Source organism: Syngnathus floridae, chromosome 1 (genome assembly GCF_059516105.1).
Source record: "Syngnathus floridae isolate MCC-2025c chromosome 1, RoL_Sflo_1.0, whole genome shotgun sequence".
In the NCBI taxonomy this organism is placed as follows: domain Eukaryota; kingdom Metazoa; phylum Chordata; class Actinopteri; order Syngnathiformes; family Syngnathidae; genus Syngnathus; species Syngnathus floridae.
In genome coordinates, this window is record NC_142413.1 from 8,547,458 (window position 1) to 8,574,351 (window position 26,894).

General features: G+C 41.8%; 1 protein-coding gene across 2 annotated transcripts; it reads left to right on the top strand.

Moving 5' to 3' along the window:
- Nucleotides 1-13,670: 13,670 nt before the first annotated feature.
- sec24b (SEC24 homolog B, COPII coat complex component) lies at nucleotides 13,671-24,933 on the top strand. Of its 2 annotated transcripts, none has more exons than XM_088398760.1 (24): nucleotides 13,671-14,044; nucleotides 15,011-15,616; nucleotides 16,035-16,163; nucleotides 16,433-16,558; nucleotides 16,945-17,028; nucleotides 17,301-17,455; nucleotides 17,526-17,710; nucleotides 17,790-17,892; nucleotides 18,147-18,273; nucleotides 18,361-18,470; nucleotides 18,672-18,784; nucleotides 18,879-18,997; nucleotides 19,715-19,770; nucleotides 19,869-20,075; nucleotides 20,176-20,299; nucleotides 20,383-20,541; nucleotides 20,626-20,799; nucleotides 20,977-21,087; nucleotides 21,178-21,353; nucleotides 21,442-21,579; nucleotides 21,645-21,749; nucleotides 22,430-22,522; nucleotides 22,962-23,065; nucleotides 24,327-24,933. In XM_088398760.1, the coding sequence occupies exons 1-24, from the start codon at nucleotides 13,963-13,965 to the stop codon at nucleotides 24,436-24,438; spliced, it is 3,498 nt and encodes a 1,165-aa protein (XP_088254886.1). In that variant the 5' UTR covers nucleotides 13,671-13,962; the 3' UTR covers nucleotides 24,439-24,933. The 2 variants fall into 2 exon arrangements, with proteins under 2 accessions (XP_088254886.1, XP_088255620.1); XM_088399494.1 differs by lacking the exon at nucleotides 13,671-14,044 and adding an exon at nucleotides 14,797-14,916.
- The last annotated feature ends 1,961 nt before the right edge of the window (nucleotides 24,934-26,894 follow it).

Genomic DNA, 26,894 nt, shown 5'->3' on the forward strand with positions numbered 1-26,894 from the left:
GTTGGCAATACAACCGAAATATTAGAAATGTGCTTCTGGTAGTATTTTGCCCTTTCTAAACCCCTCCGGAAGCTGGTGATAACTCATGACATCATTATCATCCAATAAATCTGTTTTTCAACAAGGTACACCCAAAGCAACATCAAGGTATTTGACTAGACGGGCTATCAATAACCACGCGTCCGAGGTCAAAGGTGACGTCATGTTGCTTTCTCTTCAGATCAAACAGAAGAGAGGTAGGGGGTCTTCCATGGGAAGATAAGATGCGGGTGTTTGATTTCACATTCTGGATGGATGACTTTTACAAACCTCTAGATGACAAAAAAAATGCATGGCTGAGACGTACCTCCTCAGATGCCGTCATATGGCCTTTGTTAGGACTGTTTGATGTCTATAAAAAGATGTGCAAGACACTGCTGTTGAAGAAGGAAAAATAATTGTTAGAGTTGAAAAAGGTACGATACATCTTTCTCACATGATAAAGTACTGCAAACATTCACAGTCACTCGTCAGCATTCCATTTCATTTTTGTATTTCTTGGAACATCGGAGCCACAGGTTGTTATCTGAGCCTTTTGGGAGGGCGATATGATCAGCTATGGAACGTTGAAAATCACATTCCAAACTTAGATCAGAGGGAAACAGGGAAGGAAAAGTGTAACGTATTGCTTGATGTTAAGATAGACATTCTAGATAATGTTGCGGGATGGGTGGAGACTGACAAGGCTGAGCTTTTATTTTTAATTTTTTTTTCCAACTGGCAGAAATGTGGAAACATGCTCCAATGAGAATTTAGTAGGAAATAGCATAAAAAAGTAGCACTTAACGGTATAATTTTCTATTTTCCAATTTCATGTGCAAATTCTGCAAAATCGGAGGTCTAATGCTGAACATTGGTTACCTTAATTAATCAAAGTTTAATTAATAAGACTACTGAGTTGGACTTTACGGACCTATGGCAATAACGCTTGTCAATGATGTCTTTACGTATATCTGGCCACAAGCTGGTTGAAAATTTGTAACTACAAGAATTGCAGATTGTAGATTCTTGAATTACAAGATTACAAATGAATTTAAACACAACATTTTTGAGGGGTACAGAAACTCGGTGTGATGGTGTTTATTATGAAAATTAGCCTCAACATAATAACAACAGTGGGGTAGAAATGTCAATTTCACAACCACATTTTCAGAAATAAGCATATCAAGATTTTTTTGTTTTTTGGGATTTTACACTTGATGGTTTGGCAGGAAATCCAACTATCAGTCTATAAAATGTTAAAAAGTCTCAGTTGCCTCGGTTACCTTAATTAATCAAAGTTTTCACAAGGTTCAACGTATCCGCAGTCTGCTGTGCATCTCGCGTTTGGTATGCTTCTCATTAGCATTAAGTCATAATCAAGGCGACACCCGCTGGGTTTATCCAGGAGCCCCAGATTTCACACGAGCTTCTTTCGCGGCCTCTCTAATTGTCCTGACTCCCTTGTGAGAGATGTGCTGTGATTGGTGGAGCAACACTTTTAGCTAATCAAATGTGTTTTATAAGTCTAACAATGGCAACGAAGTGGTGCATGTATACATACCACATTCTCGTTTGCCTTTAAAGGGTTGTGGGAAAGAATCTTTAAAAAAAAAACGTTGAAACCTTGAGATCAGATTTCTAACGTTTGGAGGGAGCAGAGCAGATTTCGGGGAATATGTAGCACCTTATGAGCATTTGTTGTATTCACATCACATAAGTTGCTTCACCACCAAACGATTCAACAAGTCTTCCCGTACACAAGAAATGGCAATAAAAGACGTTCAGAATGCTCTCAAGAGAAGAATTTACAGACTTTCTTCCTGTTCTCACTCCTGAATAATGCCCAACACTTAAAAGTTCAACTACCTTGACTCTACTCTGCATGCATACGTGTGTCCATATGTGCCTTGTGTGCACTTTTACAGTGAGTTGCAACAATCCGGGGCACCATTATGTTCTCTGGTAGCCGGCAGCGAGTGCAGGAATGGTTTGAGTTAGGGGGATAGAAACAGCGTCACCCAAGAACTACAAGAGAACAAAAACTCGGCGTTAGTGTCTGTGACAGCAGAGGCCAGAGTGCGTTTGCATAAGACTCATTTCCACCCCCTAAACCTCCCTGCTTACAAACTGCATTTAATGCAAAACTTCTGGCATTTTTTAACTAATCAAACTTTGCTTTGCTACGCCAGAAGAATCCTAGAAAACCATGAATGACTCCATTAAACACTGGAGTTAGAATGAACTGTACCGCATGTGCACAAAGAGAGTGAAACAATTGAAATACAATGGCGGAAACCGTAAAGTGGCATTTAATGAGATTATTACACACACGTTTGTTTCCAATGCTTACATGTGAATATTTACAAGCAAAATTTGATTTTTGAGGGTTATTTTTTGGGCCTGATTCCAATATTTAGCAGAATGAAATTACGATAACCGATTAATCGTCAGATTAATTAAAAATGAATAAAGTAATGTATTTAGTGTTTACCCGACATTTGCAATGATAAAGCCATGAATTACGGGGAGAATATATGTGATTGATGCCCTTTAGTTTTTTTTTTTTTTTAAAGTGTGGTCGGACTGAATAACTTCTCTAAACCAATTTTATGCAGAAGCCACTGAAAGGTTTGCTGTTATTTCTGTACAGTGTGAACAGCAACAATTCAATTTGAGCTTGTTTTTGTTATTCATCATATTTAGACGGAGGAATGCTGACAGGGTGGGCGGAAGAAAAGGGCCGATGGAGCAAACAATAACAAGATGGGAAAACGGTGGAGTACAGAGACCGTCAAGATAAACAGAGAGCAATGGAAGGAGGAGGCTTTGTTTTGCTCTGGCTGGAATTGTGAATCGCCTTTTCCTAGGAGGGTTTCAATGCGAACGCACTTGTGGCCATAGACCACCTGTTTCCTCTGAATGCATTTCAACATTCTGACCTCATAACTGGTTCCAGCCTTTTGCTTTGTGTCCAAACGGTGTCATTGTTTATCACAGCTGGGTTGTATCACCCACTTGAATGTAAATTACCTTCCAGGTCAAGAGGAGTGAATTGGGTTTATCTTCACCAGCCTATTTGTCTCTCTCTGGAAGTTCAGGCAGTGGGTTATTTGCCGGAAGGTAAACGTGAGGACTGGCCGGGTGGTGTAACGCAGCAGTGGGGGCATGAAGAATGTGTGGAAGGACACAAAAATGGTTTCTCCCAAACCCAAACATTCCAGCTATGAAGCAGGAACTGGCTTGTGGGACAAAAATATTCCATAAAAGCACTTTTTTTATGTATTTTCTGTACCGCCTTGCATATTTCAACAGCAACTGACTGATTTGTGAGTGTCTCCAATGGACAATATTGACAAGGTTGAATTGCATTTGATGTTTTTTTGCCTTAACTGTAAAAATAGCTCTATTTTACTTCTGTGACTTGCCAATCCAGCCATCCATTTTCCATATGGTTCAGCTTTTTACAACATTTATAAATTATCTGGGGCTGAGGTTCATCATGGTGTTTTCTCCCTCTGAAATAATAAGAATGGCATTATTGAGTATGAAAAGGCAAATATTTGTCTTTTTTTATGTCAAGACACTTGTAAAGATGCATGACTGCAAAACCAGAGAATTTGAAACAACTTCTATTTTGAAGAAAGTGAGAAGAAGCAAATCTTTGATAAGCTCTTGGACCCAAGTGAAGGTTGGAGTTCCGAAGTGAGGACAGTACAAATAAGTTTGATGTGATGTCAGGTTAATGAACGAGAGCGAGTATTGGATGAAGCATTTTTGAAAAGCGTAATGAGGAGGCGCTGGCTGAATCAATTCGGTGAGCTGGAAGAGACACTAAAGGTATTTCCAAGTGGTACGAGAGTGGTGAGGTGAAAAACTAAACATGCATCTTGGAATGTGGGAGGAAGCTTGCAAAAAAACTTTGACATGAGTTTAACTGAATGCATGCAACGTTTTTATACCACAATATCCATCAGCCCTCCCTCCTTGGTGCTGTACCTTGCCATACGTGATAGAGAAGTAAAAAATGCTGACACAAAGTTTTTAAGGAACTTTATGTGTATTTGCCATCTTGCCTGTCTTGGATTTTGCAGTCCTTCATCGTACAAATCGGCATAAAGTCACCTTTTGTTCATACACTGGAGGGAAGGACTTGGCTGTTTCAAATGACGGTGCTTTAAATGTTTGAATAAAACCTCTTGACCGCAGAATGACACCAAACAATAGTGTGTGTACGTGTGTGTGTGTTTAACTATTAATTGACTTTAAATGTATCTGACATGTATTTAGAATTGGAGGACACGATCTTGTGTCGTTGCACTGATCCGGCTCACTTTACTTTCTTGGCATGTACTAATAATACATTATTGGAAATACTGTTTTGCACAAAGCGATTTGTTTGTGTTTCTACGCGCCGTACTGCTCTTTACGTGATTTATTTGACTGCATCGCAGGGCTCGGCTCCAGTTTCAGGCAGTTGAGCCAACATAAACCTTGTCACAACTCTGAATTCCTGCCTAGGCTACAGCTTCCAGGCAAAGCTACAAAAGGATCAATGCCAGATAAATACGAGAGATAAGCTCTGGCAGTGCCCTACATAGCACACGAGTTGGGCAAATAGTGCCAAAATCATCACTCGGGTATGCCACTTGAAACAAGACGCAGTGTCACTTTGAGTCGGCATTTGAAACTAATTTTTGAGCCGATGGGGTGTCTCGCTGAAGGTTTGAATGCATGGAATGACATCGAGTGGAAAACTCAAATGTGACAATGAAATCTGAACTTCATTTATTTGTCTGTGAAAAGTCATTTGTGTTGGAATGAAATCATCCACTGCCAATTTTTCTGGTTACAATGCAAATTTGCGATCAATAGCCGTATGATTGTGAATTGATCTGTATAGAGTTGCGAGGTTTAGTGGCCCGACATACTGGAACTAAATTTGCTCATATGGTGTCATGAGGTATTTATTGACTCAACTGCATCAAGGTCAAGTCAAAAATGTTCTGTACGGGGCATACAGAACATTTAGTGGTCTAGTCTAAGCATTGTATTTTGACTAATATTGTTTTTGTGGAATATGGATGAAGCAGAAAGACCCACCTGTTTTTATTCATCTCAGGGGGCTGCCATTTTTCTACTAGTTTAGTGAAAATGGCATCACAGTGACAGTAAAAAGCAAATGGCTGGTGACTTTTTCTGTTTAATTAATTCATTCAACAAATGAAATATTAATCAGAACATATCATATTGTAGAGAAAATATTGACTTGACTGATGACTTCGCAGAGCCTCAGAGAGGATCCACCTTTATAACTCGTCTTAACTCCACACGGTTTTATTCTTTAGTTTTTCAATTCAGCATGAGACTCGGCATTGTTTTATTGACTGTTTTTTGTGGTATTAGCTTAGCATTTAAACTTGTCTTTGTCATTATAGCTGATTTAGAGCTGGTTGTTTTTAAATTGCTCTATAAATAAAGCTGAGTTGAATGATTTCTATTCTATGACGTCAATTACCGGATATTACTTTCTTATTAGCGAAGGATTTGTGGCATCAAAAAGTGCAAAAGAAAGAGGCAAAATAATACTAATTGAATAGGGAATTTCTACAGGAGGAAAAAAAACGCAAATATATTACAGACGCTGTTTGTTTGTTCACAATTGGGTAGTTACATTCATTCATCTTTCCTGGAAAAAAGGAGGCTTATATTTCAGATGAGGTACTTGCTGCATGTTAATCCGCAGCTTCGTGAGACTGCATGTTTAGCTCTTTTTCTTTTACTATTGCCTATACACTATAACTTCTTTGTATGTTTCGATTTTGATGCTTTGTGAGCTGTGGTGATTTCTTCATTAGATAACCATCAGAGCCATGGGTTGCAACAAAGTGTGCAAGGGAAGAAAACACCATGGGAATGAAGGATGGGATCTGATTTTCACTTAACGATGTTGGACGAGTGCGCCAAAGAGAGCGTGGGTGGCACTTGAGCTCGCCCCTGACATGCAGAGTTCAATTGATATTTACATTTTTGTGTGCTAAAACACCATGCTATGATTTAAGTAAGTGACAGTTTCTCACACAGTAAATCTTGTCTTCACGCAGCATGGACTCTATTTTCTTCCTGGAGACATCTGCTCAATTAAAAAAAAAAATGGAGCAATTGGGTCAGCACAAAAGAAAACCACTTTCTTTTTGAAATCATATTTTCGTTAACTGTGGATTTCTAGGGGATTTTTTTTTTTTTGAAAAAAAAAAGGGTCTGATTCCCCAGTAAGTAGTTACATATCCAATCTCTGTGAGTGGGAGCGTTTATGCCAGATAGAATTTTAGAGGCTGCTCAAATGTTTGGCAGATGCCGAGTAGTTGATCGCAATGTCGCTCCGCATCAAAGCGCTCACATTGTGCCGAATTGCAGACACAATGAAGTAGTCAGGAGGGAAGAAGATGCCAGCTGGACTGAGGAGTCACTTGCTTAACTTTGCAAATATGATCCAAAACACTAATACTGATAAGTCTTGTTGGCTTCCTGTGGTCATAGCATACTGTTATCCGCTTATATAACTTAATCAATTCATAACCGGTGCCCACTCTTGACCTCGGTCTTTTTGATTGAAAATTTCCACTGACTATCTCCCTGTAATCCTCAACTCCATGAGTATGTAGTGAAAATGTTTGGACTTTGCTCCCAGCCAAGATAAACCGCGTCCTTTTACTTGTTTAGTTCAGCTGTGGTGTAAAGCGACCTGGGTTCCTTACACCGAGCAATTTTAGAATGCGCGTGTAATCAAGGCTGTGGTCGCATTGTCATCAATCTAAACGTGACGGCACCAGATGCGGCGTGGGTCCGGGGACGAGCTCACGTCATCATTGGACATTGAACATTTCCCACAATTCTGTTCTTAAAAATAAAGTCAGGCACATTCATTCATCATTGGCGATACATCATTAAGAGGAATGTGTCAACTTGATCGTACCCAGTGAAATACACGTTTGGCGGTTCCCATTTCTGCCCTATATTAAAAACTGTGATATGTCAAGAATCCTGTGGGCGGAGATGGAATGCCTACATTTTTCATTGCCTTGTGGGACAGATCTATATTTAATGTAAAGTATACATCTGGGATGGCATGGAATCGACACAGCTCAAAAGTTCATGAAGGATCGTAAGGGTAGAACAAGACCACTGGAGCCTCAGTACTACCCATGGCAAACTGTGATGCTCATGTTTATAGCCAGGAACCTAAAATAGAGAATTCCATCTATACATTTTCTTAGTCGTGGAAAGTGTGCAAATACTTTTTCCTGTAGTTACGAAAAGACCATGTAAAGTGAATCTGGCACAATTGCGACGTGCACTTAGCTAGCTCGCTATGCTGACCCCTGCACTTTCACCACACTATTTTTTAAAAGTATCTGTACTTGAGTGAGTACTTTTGCCTTTTTTCTATACTGCTTATCCTGTTCAGCGTTGCACTGAGCTGGAGTCTATCCCAGCCCAAAAGCGATCACAGGGCATACCCAGAAAATGACAACAATTCATCCATTTTTACTGTCACTAAATTGGAAGTGAACCCACGTAAGATACACAAATGAACCGCAACAGCAAATAGAGAATTGTCTACTTCTGTTTTACATTCCCTGAAAGAGAGAAACTCTGGCTACAAGCTATGCTAAACTCCAAAGCAACTTTTATTATCCAATACTGAACTGCTGAGACTGTGGTGAATGCATTTTTTTCAACTAGACTGTGCGGTTGGATCCCGTGTGCTGTTTTTTACATTGGAAATATAGTCTTAAATATCTAAACAGAACCATGCAACCTTTCAGCACCTTCTTCGCTAAGTTACTGGTGTGCAATGGGACTAGTGCAAATTGTGTGACACATTTATTGTTTGAGTTGTTTTGATCTAAATCATACTGTAGAACACAGGTGTCAAACTCAAGGCCCGGGGGCCAGATACGGCCCACCACATCATTTTATGTGGTCGGCGAAGACAAATTGTGCATCAAATTCGTGTGTCATTACTAGAATTGCAAATTGTCTTCACTTTTAATATATATATTTTTTTAATATTTGACCAGTTTTTACTCGTCTGATTTGAAAACGAGTTGTCAGTTTGTTCTGTAGCTTTTACTGTATATAATATGAGGCGCTCATACATTTATTTGGGTTGACAGTCATAATGGCCCTCCGAAAGAAGCTATGACGACAATGCGGCCCGCGAAAAAAACAAGTTTGACACCCCTGCTGTAGAAAATGGCTTGGAGAAGTGTCTCGATAACATCCAAGTCGTAAGTCAAAACTGAAGTGGTACTATCGGGTACTGCTTCTGGGACGACTTGACCTAACCATCAGTATTCTCACATCGCTTATGCATGAGACAAGATCATTTTAAGGTTAAGGGTTTTTTAGTATAGGGGTGGTACGGAGTCCACAATGGCCCACTTAAGTCCAGACATTTGGGATTCGACCAAGGAATACTGATGTGACTCACCATTAAAAGACCGGGGCGGAGACCAGACCAGGTCAACTGGGTTGAAAATGTGCATTTGGGTGGTTCCCCTGGTAAAACAGAGATGAACCCAACTATTCAAATAGCAAACCCAGACACAAAAATAGACAACAAAATGTGTCATATTCTCCACTGCATTTTGGACCGTGCATGTATTGCTCAGCTTCACTCATTCTTAAATACGTGGCAGAAAATATGGAACTCAAGTACAAATGTAAAATTGTATTTTCTCAATTACATACTTCCTGAAATTTATTAGATTTCGCCATTGCCTGAATCCAACAACAGATTCCAAGCATCTAGCAACAAGTGAGACACCAATCGACCCGAAACCGTGCGGTTTGGTCGTGTTGGGATAGCCTTTCCCAGAAAAAAAAATATCATTTGTCCAGACCAGTCGGGTCCAAAGTAAAAGTGTTCCGCGGTTTGGAAGCAGGCCGCCTTCCAGCTTAACTTTTCCCCCGTTTGCTGTCACAAAGTGAGGCGAAGCCAGCGTGCGTCTATTAAGCCGAGCTGTCAAATTAGCAGCGACTGAGCAATTTTTCGCTGAGGTAAACATGTACGTCTTAATATCATAACAATGCTAAGAGAAATGAGAGCATGACTCATTCTTTCCCCGAGCCAGACGTCCATCACGAGGATGGGGATTTTTCGTCGGCACACATCCAGGTACAAACCACAATGGGTAGCGTTTACTGCGTCAGAACAATGGTACTCAAGTTGGCCACACATACTGAACCGTAGCAGTACTTGTAGCGTTTGGGTTTTTCAAAATTGAGACCATGTTTCCCCATAAAGCGGTTGCTTCCTGTGGCATGCAAATGTGTTTTTGAAAAATAATGACAGTTTGCAAGAGCCAGCAGTTGGCCCCTGACAACAGCAGAAAGCCACACCAAGAGGTTTTCATTTGGAGCCATGGTCGCGGCGGTGAGAGCATTTTTATGATCTACATCGGACACTTTTTGGGCGAGAGGGAACCTTTGCCGTGCCTCCATCCAGCTTCAATTGATCTCAAAGGGAAGCGAATAACGTTTGTAGAACCTAACACATTTCTGCTGGTGATTAACACAAAGATTTACATGATGTGGCGTATCGTACACAGGTGTCTAGCTCAAGGCCTGCCTAAAAAAAAAAAAAAAAAAAAAAACAAGAAAAGACAAAATACATTGATGTTGCTCTTTGTTAAAAGAAAAAAATACTGTTATGTTTGTACAAATGTATTTGTTCCGCATCTCATTCTTTTACTGTCTGACCCGAGCAATTCATTTAAAGTCAAGTTAAAGAATATATGGACCTGTGATTTTCTTTCCATACTTTCCAAACTATCAATACGATGCAGTCATCTATAAAAAAAAAAAACTCTTGGTAGAGTATGTTAAAATAAGGATACTCAAAAGCTTGTATAATTTGGAAAATAACACATTGAGAAGTGGCAAATGCCAAAGGTTTGTGTTTTATTATCTGCTTATGATTCGTAACGCTTTATCTTGGAAATTATGCAGAAGCACTGCACAAAAAAAACATTTATCTTTTCAAAACATTGCTGTCTAAATCAAACAAATGTCAACGTATTTCCATCCGTTATATTCCATTTATTTTCCAGGTTTTTTTTTTTTTAAAATCAACTAAATGCTCATGAGGCTCAACTCTTAAATGTGATCTTATTTTTTTATATATATATATTTTCTGCTTAAGTGAGGTCATGTTGGAGTAAATTATAGGAATGCAAACCGTAATTTCCAACGCAGTGCATGCATGTGCACACCTCCTCATGTTTCCCGGCATTACCTGAGAGCATGCCTGCAGCCTGATTAAAGGACACCCGATACAACGACATCAGTGGTTGCCATGACGGCTAACTGGGGCAAATTAACCATAGTGTAGTGGTCATTTCCCCCGTTAAGTGCTCGGAGAGGTCGCAGGAGCTAACGTTACACTAACCACACGGAGCACTCGTCAAGTGTTGAGATTCCCGAGAGAACTGCCACAGAGGGAGAATAGATTTGTTTTTGTTTTTCTTCCTTTTTATGACTTCTTTTTTTAAGTCACACACATGCACGCCGTCATATGTGGCAATCAAACTCATGGTGCCTGCACACAAGACAGTCGAGCGTACCACTACACCATCACCCTTTTCAGCCTCCTTTTCATAAACTTATTCTTTGTATCTTTGTGATTAATTAAATGTTTCTAATTGATCTTTGTGCAGCCAGCATATCACATGCGTTTTTGACTTCCTCCGTTCCCTTCCTAACTCCTCCTCATCGCACTCCTCTGTATTCCAGGATGCACGGTGGGCCTACGACCCCGGGTTGCAATCTTGGTCATGGTCAGCCGGGATAAACTCTAAATCGTCTGTGAAAGGGGCTGTTAAAAATGGATGGATGGACAAGCAATATTGGCTATTTTACAATGGGTGTGCCACAAGGCTCAATTCGGAGACCACTGACACTAGAATTTCATCAAAACTGGGAGGACAAGCCCTGTTGAAAATGTTGTTGAAAATAAAATGTGATTTTATTGTGTGCACTGGGGTCAATATTTTTCAACATCATTTTTATTTAATTTGATACTTCACTTGACATTTTTCAATTTACAATTATTATTGTTTAATATTGTTTCAAAATACCTCATCAGAACTGTTTGATGATGTTTCTAATGTTCCTTAGGAGGACTGTAAATTGCTAAAGGGAGGAAAAGCAGGTATTTGTAGGAGGGAAAGCTGTTGGGGACATACTGTACAAGGAGAAATGGTAAAAGGTCCACCAACAGACTTCCCCACCTCAAAAAAATTATATTTAAGACTCTGTGGTATTAAAAACAAGCTGAAAAATGACATGGTTGTCATAACATTTGTGGAAGAAAATGTTTTAATGAGTGATGGTGCTTCCACCCGCCTCTCCCAAGGAAAGATTTAATGTTCACTAACGTCTGGATGACTAATGGCCTTCCTATTGAAGCTGCAATTATTCCAAACTGCTTTTTCCCCTTATTTTGTTATTGTTCCTTTGTGTTTTTGGATTGGGCTCAAAACGTTATCAACATAGTCTGAAATGATGCAAACACAGATACAGATATAGAGATTATCTGCGTAAACTTTTTTTAAGGAAGGGGGGGGGTCAGATGGGTGGAAGGGCGAGCGGGCAAGCGGACGAATGGATACATAATAGCCGCTCCCACAACGTGTTTCTCTGCCCATAACTAAACCAGCTGGTGGGGGAAGATCAGAGCCATTTTCAGGCAAGAAAAAGGGCATTCACTTTTTAACACGCTCTGGTAAGTAGAAGAACCTAATAAGTTCAGCAGAATCCAGTTGGAAATTTAACAAATGTTGAACACTTAACAGAAGCGATGGCAAAGTGACCAGAGTAACTTTACAGCTGCCATGAAACCCCCAGGAGAACCCACCCCCCTCCTTAGACGACCAAGAAGGCCCATTAAATTAACGACAGGTATTCCATCCTAAGATTGTGGATGTGAAAAAGGGTCATGAAGGCAGCTGAGCAAGCACATAGATCAGGGAGAAATACGACAGGATGACAACTCATGATTATGATCCCCTTCCATCACCTCTCACCCACTCGTCACCAAAAACAACTCAACCACCCCGAAAAACGCAACTATCTGTATTCAGGCAGTTCCTCTCAATATACCCTGATCTGGACTGTTTCATTAAAAACCTCCAAAATAGCAACTCTGTTATTTACCACATTTCTCATTGGCCCCTGTTTCTGAGGTCATGCAGAGTAAAGAGACATTTTACAAGCACTTAACATTAATGTTACAGTCATGAGCTCACCACATTTTACAGACTAAGCTTACGTGTCGCCCCTTTTCCTCTCTCCTCCCGCACTGTATAGGTGATTTTTAGTTATTTTTTTATGATCGCCTCAAGCAGCGAATACCCATAGTGAACGAGGCACTGCCAGTGTGCACCGTTGATTATCCCAAACATTTATTACAATGGTCTTAACACGAGGCCACATGTGCAGTGGGGTCTAGCAGCATTTCGTCACATTGTATAGAACTTACTCGGCAATAATTTACACACACGTGAAAGTGTTTGAATGGGAGGTGAGGTCATGCGCAAGCCCCACGCCGAGAGGGCCGTTAACTGCGATGCCCTTTATTGCTGCAGAGGGTCCCTGAGCTGCCATGCGTTGCGGGGTTCTGTCTTTTATATGACATGCAGCTCTTTGTTTTTATATGTCAATTATGGAACATTTAACTGGAACATGTTACAAAAAGCTGCCTTAGGTTAGTCCTTCAAAGGTCTTGATCACTATTATCAGATTTTTTACACTTTAGCGTCGTCAGTAAGCACAATTTTGCACTGAATCGTGTGAGCCGCAATTACATGACGCTAAATTGTTCATACCATGACAAATCATATCAAGACGTTTTCCAGCGATAATGTGATCTTTAAACTCTCCAACTCAATTGAGAAAAAAAAAAAAAACACTTTTCAAGCAGGGTGATCAAAATAATGCAACTGAGACAATGTGGACAGAAATGACCACTCACATTCAACATAAGCCTGCCACTCTTTGAGTAGCCTTTAATTAGTCCAAAATTAAACAGATGTCCCAGTAAGGTTTTTTCTTTAAATAATATATGAATGGATAATATGTAATAGGAGTAGTGGTGTACACAGTCCCACATACTGCTTACATTGACCACGAGAGGTCACTAAATGTCAAGATGATCACAGTTTTTGTCATTAACTGTAACAGAAATTATAATTTCCTTGTACCTGAAACTTCCAGGTGACACATTAAAACATGTTACAAATTAAACTGTAAAAAATAAATTAAAAACATAAACATGTGAATGCCTTGTATTATAACGGTATTCTTTCCTCATTGTTGGTTTGAAGATCGCACATAATGTAATGTAATGTAATGTAATGTAATGTAATGTAATGTAATACCTTCGTTGTGCGGAAGATGGCAGGGTATAGCTAAACTTGCGTACAGATCAAACGGAATACAGGCGTCGTATTTCAAAAATCATAAAAGCGTTCCAGTAATGGGCAATAATGTTCATCTGTATGATTTTCAATCACTTTTGAAAAGTAAGGGTGTTACATGGGGGGGTGGGGGTGGGGGCATCTTATCGGATTTCAATAGAGAGGGTGATTCAGTTCCTAGTTTTCAATTGGAAGCTTTACATTCCGATTGTCATGGAACGCACCGAAAGGACCGGCAGGAGACGGTGAAGCCTTGACAACATCCTGTCCGCGGCTCTCCCGGACCTTACTCATCTTGCCCACTGACCCAGCTCAAACCCGGGTGTTCGTTTACCATCTGAGGCCTCTCTGACAGCGGAACGTACGCTTCGGGCAGCTCGGCGCCGAGTGACACTCATGTGATTTTTTTTTTTTTGGGACCCAGCAGTGTATCTGTGAGGTCGGGAGGGCCGCCGAAGTGATGTCTGCACGAGCGAACGGCTTCTTGGGCTACGGTCAGACCCCTACGCCGAACGGTGGAGTTGCTCCCCCTCGACAGAATGGTAAAGCAGGCCAGATGATGCGATTAGCCGGCTTCTTTGGCTTTTAGCATGCTAATGCTAATGGAATAATTGAATATTTGTCACTTTCAGCCTTCGTGTAATTACTTAATCTTAGCTTGGAAATAAAAATAACACAAACAAAAGGGTATTAGTGTTACATTTGGGATGTGTCGTAATGTAAGCCAATTTAAGCACTAGTTTGATGCTAACAACTTGAACGAAGATGCTAACGTTAGCCTAGCGTCAATGAGCAAACAATCCGTTAACTTTGCGCCACATAAAGAAGCAAAATGTATCAATGTGTCCCAGACATCAATGTGACTAGTGTGACTTGTATTTACTCTTAGTGGAGACATGTTTAGATTAGTAGCGCACCAAACTGCTGAGCTATTAGGATGAAACTTGCGTGCAGCTAAGTACGAACACAGATATTTAGCATCTCCTTTGTAATTTAAGAAACCATCAAAGCAGATAAAAGAAGAAATGAAAGGCAATAAAGGCATTGGGAGCAGATGCAGGACTTCCATACGAGGCGTTCAAGCTACCTTACTACAGGGTTTTCAAACCTTTTAGCTAGGGCAGTAAGAGCTAAGGGTGCTCAATTAATCAAAATTTTAATCATAATCACGATATTGGCTGCAGACAAATTGATATCATCGAGGATAAACGATTATTTGGCGTTTCCGTTTTGAGACGTGCATGCGCAAGTCCACCGCCCCGCCCCCACGTGTGTGGAGATCCAGGTCATATTCAACACGTTGTTGTACCTTAACTCGTACAAAGAACTTCAGTTTATGAACTGGTTGATATTTTGGACGAACGTGAAATGAATGTAGCGCATTTACCAACTATCACGAGAGCTGCTGTATTTGGTATTCCTTTTTATATGACTGCTACAAATAATAAAAAAGATTTTTATTTTATTATCTTCTCCCACCACATTTAATTCTGCTTTTTATCTCCTAGGTCCAGTTCAGACATACACCACCACACATCCTACCATGGTTTACTATGGAGCCCCACTTCAGCAACAGAACTACCCCACCATCTCGTCACACTGCACTGGCGTGTCCAGCAAACCCCCCGCCACAAACAGTACTCACCATGTGAACAACTGCTACCCGAATCACCGTCATGTACCACCCCCGTGCTTGGCGCCCCAGCGAGACACCGTCGCCATACACTCCTCGGCGCCACCGCCAAGCGGCCACTACGCCCGGTTCCAGGAGCAGCTTCCGTCCTGTGCCACTCCAGCAGGTTATTACAGACAGGCATCATACCATGCACCGTCAGCTCAATGTCAGCAGCAGCAGCCTACATTGTTGCCGGCACCATCTAGCGGTCTTGAGTCTCCTGTCTACCCTATCGTTTCGTACCCGTCTGCGTCGGGGACGAGCCAGTATGGCACTCTGGTCTCTAGCCAGACTGCCACTACGCCGGAAGTGACGCTGTACAGCAACCTCCAACCAGGTCCTATTACAACAGCAGCAGCACCTGCTGCAATGCATCCTGGGTACAAAGAGACTCCTCCCACTCAAATGGCACCAGCTGTTAATGGTCAAGGAAGCACAGGTATGAGCTGGTCTTGAAACTCTTTGTTCTGCTTTGTGACGTGATCTTTTGTAGAATAGTTTGTGAAGCAGATGACTTTGGCCACCCTGGACTGGTCAATGGCCATTCGCAGGGCACATTTGAACAAGCAATCATTCACGCGCACGTTCACAACTATGGACTATTTAGAGTGTCAGTGAACTTGACATTCATGTCTTTGATGGGTCGAAACAGGAATACCCAGACAAAACAAACACGTGCGCAGGGAAAACATGCAAACTACACTCACACACAGGAAGCCCTCACAGATTGTTTTGAGTTCTTTAGCAACCCACACCACTGATCCATTTCGTCCGCTTCCAAACTTTCAACAATGACAAAAAACGGCAATTAAAATACGCTTTCAAATCATTTTCTCTTGTCCTTTTTCTCATCGCAGTCGCAAACACAGCTCACCAAAACTACGACCCTCATGCCTCTCTAAACTACCATTCCTATACAAAGGGAACGCAACCGTCCTCAGGAACACCGACCACATCACTGCATTCCTCACCAAGCCACCATGAAGGTAAATAACACATTGTCACCAAATAATCCAAAAAAGGCTTATTGCTTTAATAATGTTGCTGGCCAATCAAGAAGGTTTTTCTGAACTTATTTTACTTTAATATTGCCACCTTCTTAAAATGTCTTAAAACTTTTATTGAAATTTGTCGAAGTAATGTCAAGAGCCTTTTTCTTGACCTTGGCCGAGATACCTTACAAGTTGTTTCAAAGTAACATGAAAGAAGACATCACTCTTGCTCGCTTTCTTTGCCCTCCTCCCATTTCCAACAGGCATGCAGTATGGATATGGCGCTAATAGTGGCGCTAGCTCGGCCTCGGGTCCAACCGCAGCCCCCTCGTCATCCAGCTCGGAGGATGATGAGGATGACGATGAGGAAGAAGAGGATGAGGAAGCAGGTGTGCTTTTGATGTAACATTTCGCCATTAACTTTCCAGCCCAATGACTTCCATTGTTCACGTTCCTCAGCCATTTAGGTGTCTTAAGTGTACCAACCAGATCAGATAATCCCCCAGTTTATAAATCCGATTTAGTCGGCACTAATTAGATCCCTTGAGTTTGTCTGGCCTGCAGCTGGGATTTGTTGTGGGACAAAACCATCTTTTCTTTCTTTTTCATATTTCACATTTCTTTTTCATATTCCAAACGACACACATCCATAACCCAAGCAGTCAAGCTAATCTATTCCCTGCTCCCCCTGTTCCTGACAGTGCCACCATCCTTCACACCTTTCATTTCCATTTCCTAATTTAATTTCCTCGGTGTCACTGTGATGCTTTTTCAGGAGGTGACACATCGTCGTCCACCACCGGCAGTGCGTCGCCGGTGCCAAACAGCTATGATTCCCTGGAAGGAGGCAGTTATCCAGGTATGGAAGGTGGGGGGGTCTTATAAACATGCTCTTTATTACCTTGTGAGTCACACATTTTGGACTATCACTGGATTGGTTGGTTTCATCACAATTTTGTTTACAGCCGTTACCTCCGTGTTGCTTTATGCACATCGAGTAGTCCTCTGTGAATTTGACATATTTTTTAAAGAAATCTATATATTACTTTCATAATGTCATTGCTAAAATAACAGATCTAATTCAGAAAATGTTTAGTGCATTATTTGATGGCAAACTGAACTCTGGTGCAGATTCTGTGCCAGCTTCCACCAATATGACCAATCGCTACAGTAGCTATGGTTACCCCGGTGCGCAGCCGGTTTATCAGCATGGACCAACCTCACTCGCGGACTCGCCAGCTTCTCGGGACCTCCTTGGACCGACGGGCTACCAGCAGTACTCCCAGGTTCGTCTTTAGTCAAATGTGTTAGACAGCAGAAAAAATTCCCATACTCACTTCCTTGAGTTGCATGCAGCCTTTTCCGAGTATGTCTCAGCTGTCTGCGGCTCTGGGAGGTCTGAGTGGGGTGCCAGAGCTGGAGGTTGAGGCGCTCAGGCCTCTCAACCTGCTGCAGGAGAGGAATCTCCTCCCCCCAAGACCTTTGGAGGCCCCTGAACCCAACCTGAGTTCCGAGCTTAAAAAGGTCAACTGCAGCCCACAGTACGTAAAGGTTTTAACCGCCTCTTAAATGCTTTAAATTAAAGGATGCAAATAAAGTTCATGTTTACTCTTCTGTAAGGACATTCCGGTGTACCCTGACCAGCATTCCTCAAACGCAGGCTCTGCTCAATAAGGCCAGACTGCCTCTTGGCCTCCTCCTTCACCCCTTCAGAGATCTACAGGTGGGATCGGAGCTCTAAATTAGGAAGGCTACCACAAAAAAAAAAAATTGCCAATAACATGTCTGAATGTTTTTGTTCAAATACTTAAGACAATTCAGAAAAAAAATGAGTGCCCATAAAAACAATAGAATATGTGGGAGTGTTTATTATGCAAATTAGCAACATTGTTACGAAACAATAGGACAGATATCAGATGTCCCTTTCAGCATCACATTTGACCAAATAACATCATTTTAATGAAAGTCTCTTTGCAGCAACTACCAGTCATCACGTCTAACACCATTGTGCGCTGTCGCCACTGCCGCACCTACATCAACCCCTTTGTTACCTTCCTGGACCAGCACCGGTGGAAGTGTAACCTCTGCTATCGGGTCAACGATGGTACGAAAACGTTCATGCAACTTTGCTTCATTAATCGAGCTCAGCTACCTTTCGCGCTGAATTGATGTTCTGTCCTTTATATTCTAGTCCCTGATGAGTTCATGTACAACCCGGTAACGAGGTCATACGGCGAACCCCACAAGAGACCTGAAGTCCAGAACGCCACTGTGGAATTCATCGCCTCCTCAGACTACATGGTGAGGACCGCCTCCTTGCTTTGAGTGTATTTGTCCACTAGATGGTTGTCTCGTTTCGCTTCATACAGCCAATGGAATGCAAAGCGAGAGATGCTGATGCTGCTTTTGATACACTGTTATAAGGGCTTTACCATGTTTTGTGGCTACTGAGTGTAATTTGATATAATGCCACCACAGTTCTAATAATAAACTTGTCGACAGTTACGCCCCCCTCAGCCAGCAGTCTACCTGTTCGTGCTGGATGTTTCACAGAATGCAGTGGAAAGCGGCTACCTGAAATATTTCTGCGAGTCGCTCCTAGAGAATCTGGATAAGTGAGTGCCAGGATCATGAATAAAATGAAATAAAAAAGCTTTTCTACCTAAAAACAGATCATAGGGGTTAAAAATTAGTTGTGGTGTTTCTTAGGTTGCCCGGAGACTCTCGTACCAAAGTGGGATTTCTCACTTTTGACAGCAGCGTCCATTTCTACAACCTCCAGGAGGGATTGTCTCAACCTCAGATGCTGGTGGTGACTGATATTGACGGTACTGAGCGATTGACTTTTCATTATCATCATTTTTTTTTGCTTTATGACATTGAACTCTGCGTTTAAAGTTAAAGTTAAAGTCCCAATGATCATCGTCACACACACATCTGGGTGTGGTGAAATTTGTCCTCTGCATTTAACCCATCCCCATGTGATTTTGATCCATCCCCTGGGGGAGAGGGGAGCAGTGAGCAGCAGCGGTGCCGCGCTCGGGAATCATTTGGTGATCTAACCCCCCAATTCCAACCCTTAATGCTGAGTGCCAAGCAGGGAGGCAATGGGTCCCATTTTTAGAGTCTTTGGTATGACCCGGCCGGGGTTTGAACCCACAACCTTCCAGTCTCAGGGCGGACACTCTACTACTAGGCCACTGAGCTGGTCAACGGTTAAAGGCGACATTAGAAAACAGTTTAAAACTTCCAAAGTCTATACTCTTCAAGGACAAATAATTTTAGCAAGTTATCACTAATTGGGTAACACTAATCGTTTTTTTTTTTTTTTTTTTTTGTCAAGTAGCTGTTATGTGATATCACATTATAGCAAAATACAGAATGTCTCATTTAAAGATATTTTTGGAAATAGGTAGTGCACTACTTCTCCCTACCTTTGTAGTGCCACATTTTATGGCAGGTAGTCTCGAGACCAAACTGGTATTTGTAGGCAAGCCATTAAAAAAAAAGTCCCCTGATTGGAATATTGTATTGACCTTTTTCAGATGTATTCGTACCATCTCATGACAGTCTAATGGTGAACTGGAAGGAGAGTAAAGAGGTAGGTAGCTCACTTACTCAAATCTTCCATTCCATTTGTGTTTGCGTGCGTGTTGTTTTACTCAGGGTGAATTCTATTCTTGCATCCCCTTCATGCAGCTTATCAAAGACCTGCTGACCTCCCTCCCTGCCATGTTCAGCCAGAGCAGGGAGATGCACAGCGCGCTGGGCCCTGCCCTGCAAGCCGCCTTCATGCTCATGTCACCCACCGGCGGGCGGGTCAGCGTGTTCCAGACAAAGCTTCCCACGTTGGGCGTCGGCTCACTGCAGTCCAGGGAGGACCCCAGCCAGCGCTCCAGTGCCAAGGTAGAGCAAGGAGGCAAGAGAAGAATGCTGGCACGTGATTGATCGATCAGCGGTTAGGCTTATTTTTAGCCCCACCCCACATACACACTTGTGTTTGCAGGGAGTGCAGCATCTTGGCCCCGCCACAGACTTCTACAAGAAATTTGCACTGGATTGCTCAGGACAACAGATAGGTGTTGATCTTTTTCTTCTCAGCTCACAGTACGCTGACCTGGCTACGCTTGGTAAGGTTCTCAACTTTGCACAATGGTCTGAGGCGTGACAAACACTTGTTCATTTTTTGTTTTCCAATACTTTTTGTTTCCAGCGTGCATCTCCAAGTACTCTGCGGGCAGCATCTTCTACTACCCTTCCTTTCATCACATCCACAACCCAGCCCAGTTGGAGAAGTTCCAAAAGGATCTTGAGCGCTACCTCAGCAGGAAGTTGGGCTTTGAGGCAGTCATGAGAATACGATGCACAAAAGGTAGCCCTCCCACATATATATTAACCACTGTGCCGCTTGAAACAGTTGATGATCGTTCATTTTATTTACTTTTTTTGCCCTTAGGATTATCTATCCACACATTCCACGGCAATTTCTTTGTGCGCTCCACCGACCTGCTGTCCCTCGCTAACGTCAACCCGGACTCGGCCTTCGCTGTCCAGATGTCGATTGACGACTCGCTGGTTGACTCTTCTCTGGCGTGTTTCCAGGCGGCTCTGCTTTACACGTCCAGTAAAGGTAAGAGGGTCTTGAAGTCAAGAATTCATTTTGCATCATGAGTCACATGCTTAAACTTGTTTGAGCTCCAACGTTTTGGCGTTTTGCTCTCTCATAATGGACATGAAAATAGGTTGATGGCTAGATGTCAAATGTCTGCGTTATCGCATATTACCGAGCATCCGTGTATTATTGCAGGCAAGAGGCGTATCCGGGTCCATACTCTTTGTCTACCTGTGGTCAACCAACTGAGCGATGTGTACGCCGGCGCCGATATCCAGGCCATTACTTGCCTGCTGGCAAACATGGGTGAGTCACCTTTCGACATCCGCTGACCTTTTGTGGGCTAAATGTTTGGTATTAATCTTAATGTGTTTTTTTGTTGTTGTTTTTTTACAGCGATCGACCGCTCCGTTTCATCCAGCCTGCTGGATGCTCGGGATGCCTTGACAAACGCAGCGGTGGACTTCTTGAGCGCCTACAAAAATAACGTGTCCAACCTGCAGCAGTCTGGCCTTGTGGTGCCCGCCGGAATGCGCCTTTTCCCGCTGTACATCCTCTCTCTGCTCAAACAGGTGTTGCTGGCTTTTTCACAAACTTCATTTTGGTGTCCTGTCACGGCACTGCTTAGATTCACGCCGGCCAATGTGTTTTGCCTCACAGGTAGCATTTCGTACGGGAACGAGCACACGCCTGGACGAGCGTGTCTTCGCCATGTGCGAGTTCAAGACGCAGCCGCTGCAGCAGCTGATGCGGATGGTGCACCCCGACCTGTATCGTCTGGACAACATGTCTGATCAGGTGAGGAAGCCAAACAGGAATTATCCTTCAGCAAGTTGATTGCAATCACTGTGTTGTACCTGCAGGGAGCGCTTCACCTCAACGACACGCTGGTCCCGCAGCCTCCGCTCCTCCACCTGTCTGCCGAGAGGCTGAGCAGAGATGGCGCTTTCCTCATGGACTGCGGCAGCGTACGTATTCATCTAAAGCAGTGGTTCTTAACCTGGGTTCGATGGAACCCTAGGGGTTTGGTGAGTCGGTCTCAGGGGTTCGGCAGAGCCTCCGCCGCGGAGGTCCAAACACACCTGAATGTCGTGTAAATTCATGATGGCACATATTTGAACTGGTCTCGCAAAAGCAGAAGTTACATTGATTTGCAGGTATGTCATTTGTTGTGAGTTCGTTCATTGTATTGGTTTTGTTCTTTGAACAAGGTGATGTTCATGCATGGCTCATTTTGCGCACCAGTAAAAAACTTCTGTCTTGAATTTGAAAGGAAAAAAAAAAAAAACAATTTGATTTTTCACTAAAGAGGGGTTCGGTGAATGCGCATATGAAACTGGTGGGGTTTGGTACCTCCAACAAGGTTAAGAACCATTAATCTAAAGAATCCTTTTACTGCTCAACAGTGATGCCTTCAAAGACTTAGTTTGTGATTGTTCATTTCAGCTTTTGCATCCTTTTGCTGAGACAAGGATTTACCTGCTTTTTATTCCTGACAGCGAAAGTGGATATCATATTATACCCATGCCATTATACTGCAGACAGTGCTTAGTAACGTACCAATTGTGTGTCATGTCACCGCTACACTTGGTGTTGCATTTTTCATCTTCATCCTTAAAACATTTGCTTATCTCTTACATCTGTGCAGGTGTTTTACCTTTGGGTTGGCAAATGCTGCAATGAGATGTTCATCCAAGATGTTCTGAACTACCCTAACTACGCTTCACTCCCCCCTAATATGGTGAGTAAGACCACAAAGTACTCTAAAAAGCAAGCCTGCTGAATTGGTGTCAGAAAATCGTGACCAGGCCCTGCCGTAAAAAGCAAAAGCTATGTAGGTGAGCTCCTGTGAACATGAGTTTCACTGGAAGGTGCTGTATGTTTGTGTGGGAGTCAAGGGAAAAAAAAGCAAGTGCAGCAAATCAGACCTGCTGTTGTTGCTTTTTTACCTCCAGAATGTTCCGGCCAACTGGGTGGACCCCATTTGTCAGCGTATTTGTCTCTCTTTTTCACAAGGCAGGTTGATGCCTTCCAGAACCACCTACATGCCAAACATTCCAAACTTCCTTTTTTACCCTCCACACCGCATTGTGCGGCTGAATCCCATTTGCAGCGTTGAGAAGCGTGTTTTTGTTGTTGTTGATTTTTATTGCTGTTTGTGGTGATGCTGTTTCTGGCAGAGTTGCATTCCTGAGCTGCGCACGCCGTTGTCTGAGAGGGTGCGAGCGTTCCTCGACTGGCTGCAGGACAACAGAGCTTTCAGCTCCATCGTGCATGTCGTCAAGTAAGTGGTGTCATGATGTCACTTGGAATTGTCTACCTTTTTTTCCTGCTTGGTACGTGCCACATAATGTGGCACACCAGATAACGACCCAGTACTTTTGTCTCATTGTGGCAGACGTACTTGACGTAACTTGTACAGAATTGCTTGCAAAACAAAAAGGGCCACTGATGAATCTCACCGCATGTGTTCTCGTCATCTTTTTGTCACAATCGCAGTGATTACTTGAGAGGAAGTTCTTGTCTGTGAACGGGGGCGACTGCTTCCTCGGGAGTCTATTGTTTTAGCCGCCTTCTCCTTCCAGAGCAATCATTATTGTCGTTTTGCTCACCAGTGGTCTGAAACTTGGACAGATAAATACCAGGCAGATTTACAGTATCTTGGACATGTCCAATTATTTTGTGTGAATCCAAAAGTACATGGACTGATATAAGTTCCTATTAACGATCAATGAGAATGACTGATGAGATTTGACAGAGGTTTTCTCTTCTGAACTTTTATCTTTATTGAAGACACTTGATGTCGTAATCGTGAACAATGGTAAGAGGCTATTGGTTTGATGCTTGACCCGCCGTTTTCGAACTTTGATACAAATTCTTAAAATCGACGGCATTTCTCGACTTGGCCCCATTGTGTGTGTTTTAAAGAGTCACACTCACTATACAAAAGCTTTCATAAATATTCCAATGAACGCGCTGCGCTGGGTGTGGCTCACTCAAGACGTGAACACTCATAGTTGCGCCTAGTCATGTGCGGTGTTGTATGGGGGGGTGTATTTGAGGAAATAAGACAAGGAGGCTCAACTTTATGTTCCGTATACATATATTTTCATACTCACATATTTTCGGCTGACATTTTATGCACACTCAATGTGCTTCATATAATTTAAGGTACAGTATTTAAAAGCATTTACAAACCGATAAGGAAATGACATCTATAAGCAAAGTGGGGATAAAATGTGGTCAACTAAAAAAAGTTTAGTGGCAAGAATCGTATTTTGGGCAAAAAAATATTTTGAAGTTAAAATACCCTGGTCGTGTATGGAAAAAAAAAAAGAATTTTTAACCTCGATTTAAATGCAAGACAGATAAGTTCAGTATCTTCATTTTAATGAAAATGAAGTTGACGTATAAAAATGAAGAAAAAAAAAGGCAATATTCAAAACCCGACCAAATAAAACATTAACCTCCACCATTAACCAAATTCCAGATACACTTCTATTCTGACGAGGGAGTGAAACGTCTGACTATTTCTCAATCTTTAGGGATGATGCTTCAGCGAAAGCGACGTTCTTCCAGCACCTGGTGGAAGATTGCTCTGAGTCAGCACCCTCCTACTGTGAGTTCCTGCAGCAAATCCAGCAGCAGGTATCCTAGTCACAAGCACAGGATTGTTGCAGAAACACTAGTATGATTGGACCACGCTAGGGGAGCTAAGCAAGGGGGGAACGAAACCCCACGAAGAAACCTCTCCCGCTGTCTCGTAGCTTCTCGAAATGGGACTAGAAGGGAAAACGGAGCCAAGAAGATGCCACTTTTGTCGTAGCGCTGTAGTGCTGTCCTTTATTGTTCATCATTTTACAAAATTTGACTGTATCTGGATTGAAAACACTGAAGATGAAGCGCATTTTACTGACTTGCACTATGGAAAATTATTTTCCTGTCGGGAAGAACTGGTCGCGATGTGATGTTGGTTACCCGTCACTGACCAATCATGGGAGGTGGGGGCGACAGAAAATTCCTTTGTCAGCAAACAAGTGCCCTCCCACCCATTCCAGCGCAAAGTGTACTATCCTCTTTGTAACTACTGAAAAGAAATCTTTTACGAGCGATAATTTATGAAGCAGCTTAAAATAAAAATGGCAAAACCAACACTGGCAGACTTTTAATCACGACCATTCTCATCGACAAAAAGCACCCATCGCCGCATGCGGTATCTGCCACAGCTGCCATTGTCTCATCACTTTAGCAGCCATTCCAATAGCAAGTTTGACATGATGACAAACAGCTCTTGTTTGCGCTGTTCAAACCTCCTACAAGCTTGTTAAGAGTCATTTTTTGTTTTTTCATTGTCAAAATGGGTAAATGTACCAGACCCCCCTAACAAAAATGAAAATGCAACAGCCCAAGTTCAACACAAGCAACAGGTTAACCTACCAATGGCGTGATCACTTCACATCAAATAGAAAATAGTTTTAATTTATTTGAAATGATCATTACTGATCATTAATACCGTTAGTTTTATCGTATAATATTTTTATTATTCATACATACATTGTATAATTCATTTAATTGAATCGAGAATATGAATATCGTTTCTATAATCACTGAAGGGAATTTCTATTTTATTAGATTTTATGTAATTGGACTTAGAAATGTATCAATCATGCCAATTTCCAGTGCCAAAGTTGAAAAATTATGTTACTTTATTCAAACTTAATTTTACAAACAAAATCACTCGAGTCAGCAAATCAGCAACAGTGTGCCAAGTGGTGGCCAAATAAAATAAAATTTAAAAAATCTGAGAAAATAGAAAATAGCAAAGGGGTGTGACCACTCAATCGTATAAGAAGTATTTTGAAGTAGTAAAAGATGATGAAAAACTGGAAGACGATGTCGAAATCCATCTGGGAATGTGTCGTAATAGTTGTGTAAATCTCAAACTTGGGCCTCTCCTTTGCATATTTTTACCCCAAAATCTGATTTGTTCAGGTCCTCTTAGTAAGTTTCATTGTTTCCAGCCTGCTGTGCTGTCAGCTATATTTAACATTACCACTGACTGGTCCAATCCTCGACACGCCTCAAATCATCACGCACATCCCTAAACCCATCTGCTGCTCTGTCTTTTCTTTCCTACAAAACCCTCTTTGACAAGATCAAGAAATTACAGTGCTCATACAAGACACCTTTTTTTTTTTTTCCCAAACCTCCTTTGAAAGGAACTCTCAGGTTTTTATATTTGCTTTTCAGACAGGTGTGAATTAAATGAACTGACATGAAAGCAACAAAGTAGGAAAAGACAGTTTAATCACTGTGCCAATAAACCCAAAAATGTAAACATTGATGCTACGACATATTGATACCAGAAGTGTTTTAAACTATTTATATGGTTGGACATGTTAACATAGTTATTTGCACCTAATTCAAATGAAACCAAAGACATTGGAAATACACTTAGCTAAACCTGCCAATGTCGCTAGCACTGTAAGAGTCGAGAGGTGTTCAAAATCGTTAATTTAGCCCAAGTCGAAAAGGTAATGATGACACCAAAGCTAACATAATACAAAAGGTCTCCAGGCCCATCCAATAATATTACACTGGTAGCCCCCCCCCCCCCAAATTGAAAAGTCCAATATCCACAAAATTGTAACTTATATAATTATTTCACCATATATCATCCCAAAATACTTTTGACACTGTAATTTGTAGCAGACGACATAGAACAACATTGAAAAATGTGATAGAAGCACAACGCTGCTAAGTTTGGCGCTTGCTAGATTTAACTTGCGTAACAGTGTCTTTTGCTTCTACAAATTCTAAATCGGGGCCAGCAGGAACTGATGTGCTAATCCTCCTTATTGTTCATCGGATTAATGCTCAAGACAGTCAATCACTGCTGTGTTAACATAAAATCCACAAGAAATTGTTGAAATTCACAAGTCACACGCGGAAAATTTTCATCAGACTTATAAGCTATAAACCTTCCATTTGAACATACCAGCTACCTGTATCATTCTTCCTTTTTAGCACAATGATTAGTACTTTAATGTGAATTTGTTCAGGATTCTCAAAAGTATTTGTTTTTGCTCTTCAATGCACAGAAGGAGCACTCT

Coding starts and splice junctions, on each gene's coding strand:
- sec24b (XM_088398760.1), top strand. CDS start 13,963: ATGTCTGCACGAGCGAACGGCTTCTTGGGCTACGGTCAGACCCCTACG. Junction 17,456..17,525: donor GCTACCAGCAGTACTCCCAG/GTTCGTCTTTAG, acceptor AGTTGCATGCAG/CCTTTTCCGAGTATGTCTCA. Junction 18,998..19,714: donor GGTGGTGACTGATATTGACG/GTACTGAGCGAT, acceptor GACCTTTTTCAG/ATGTATTCGTACCATCTCAT.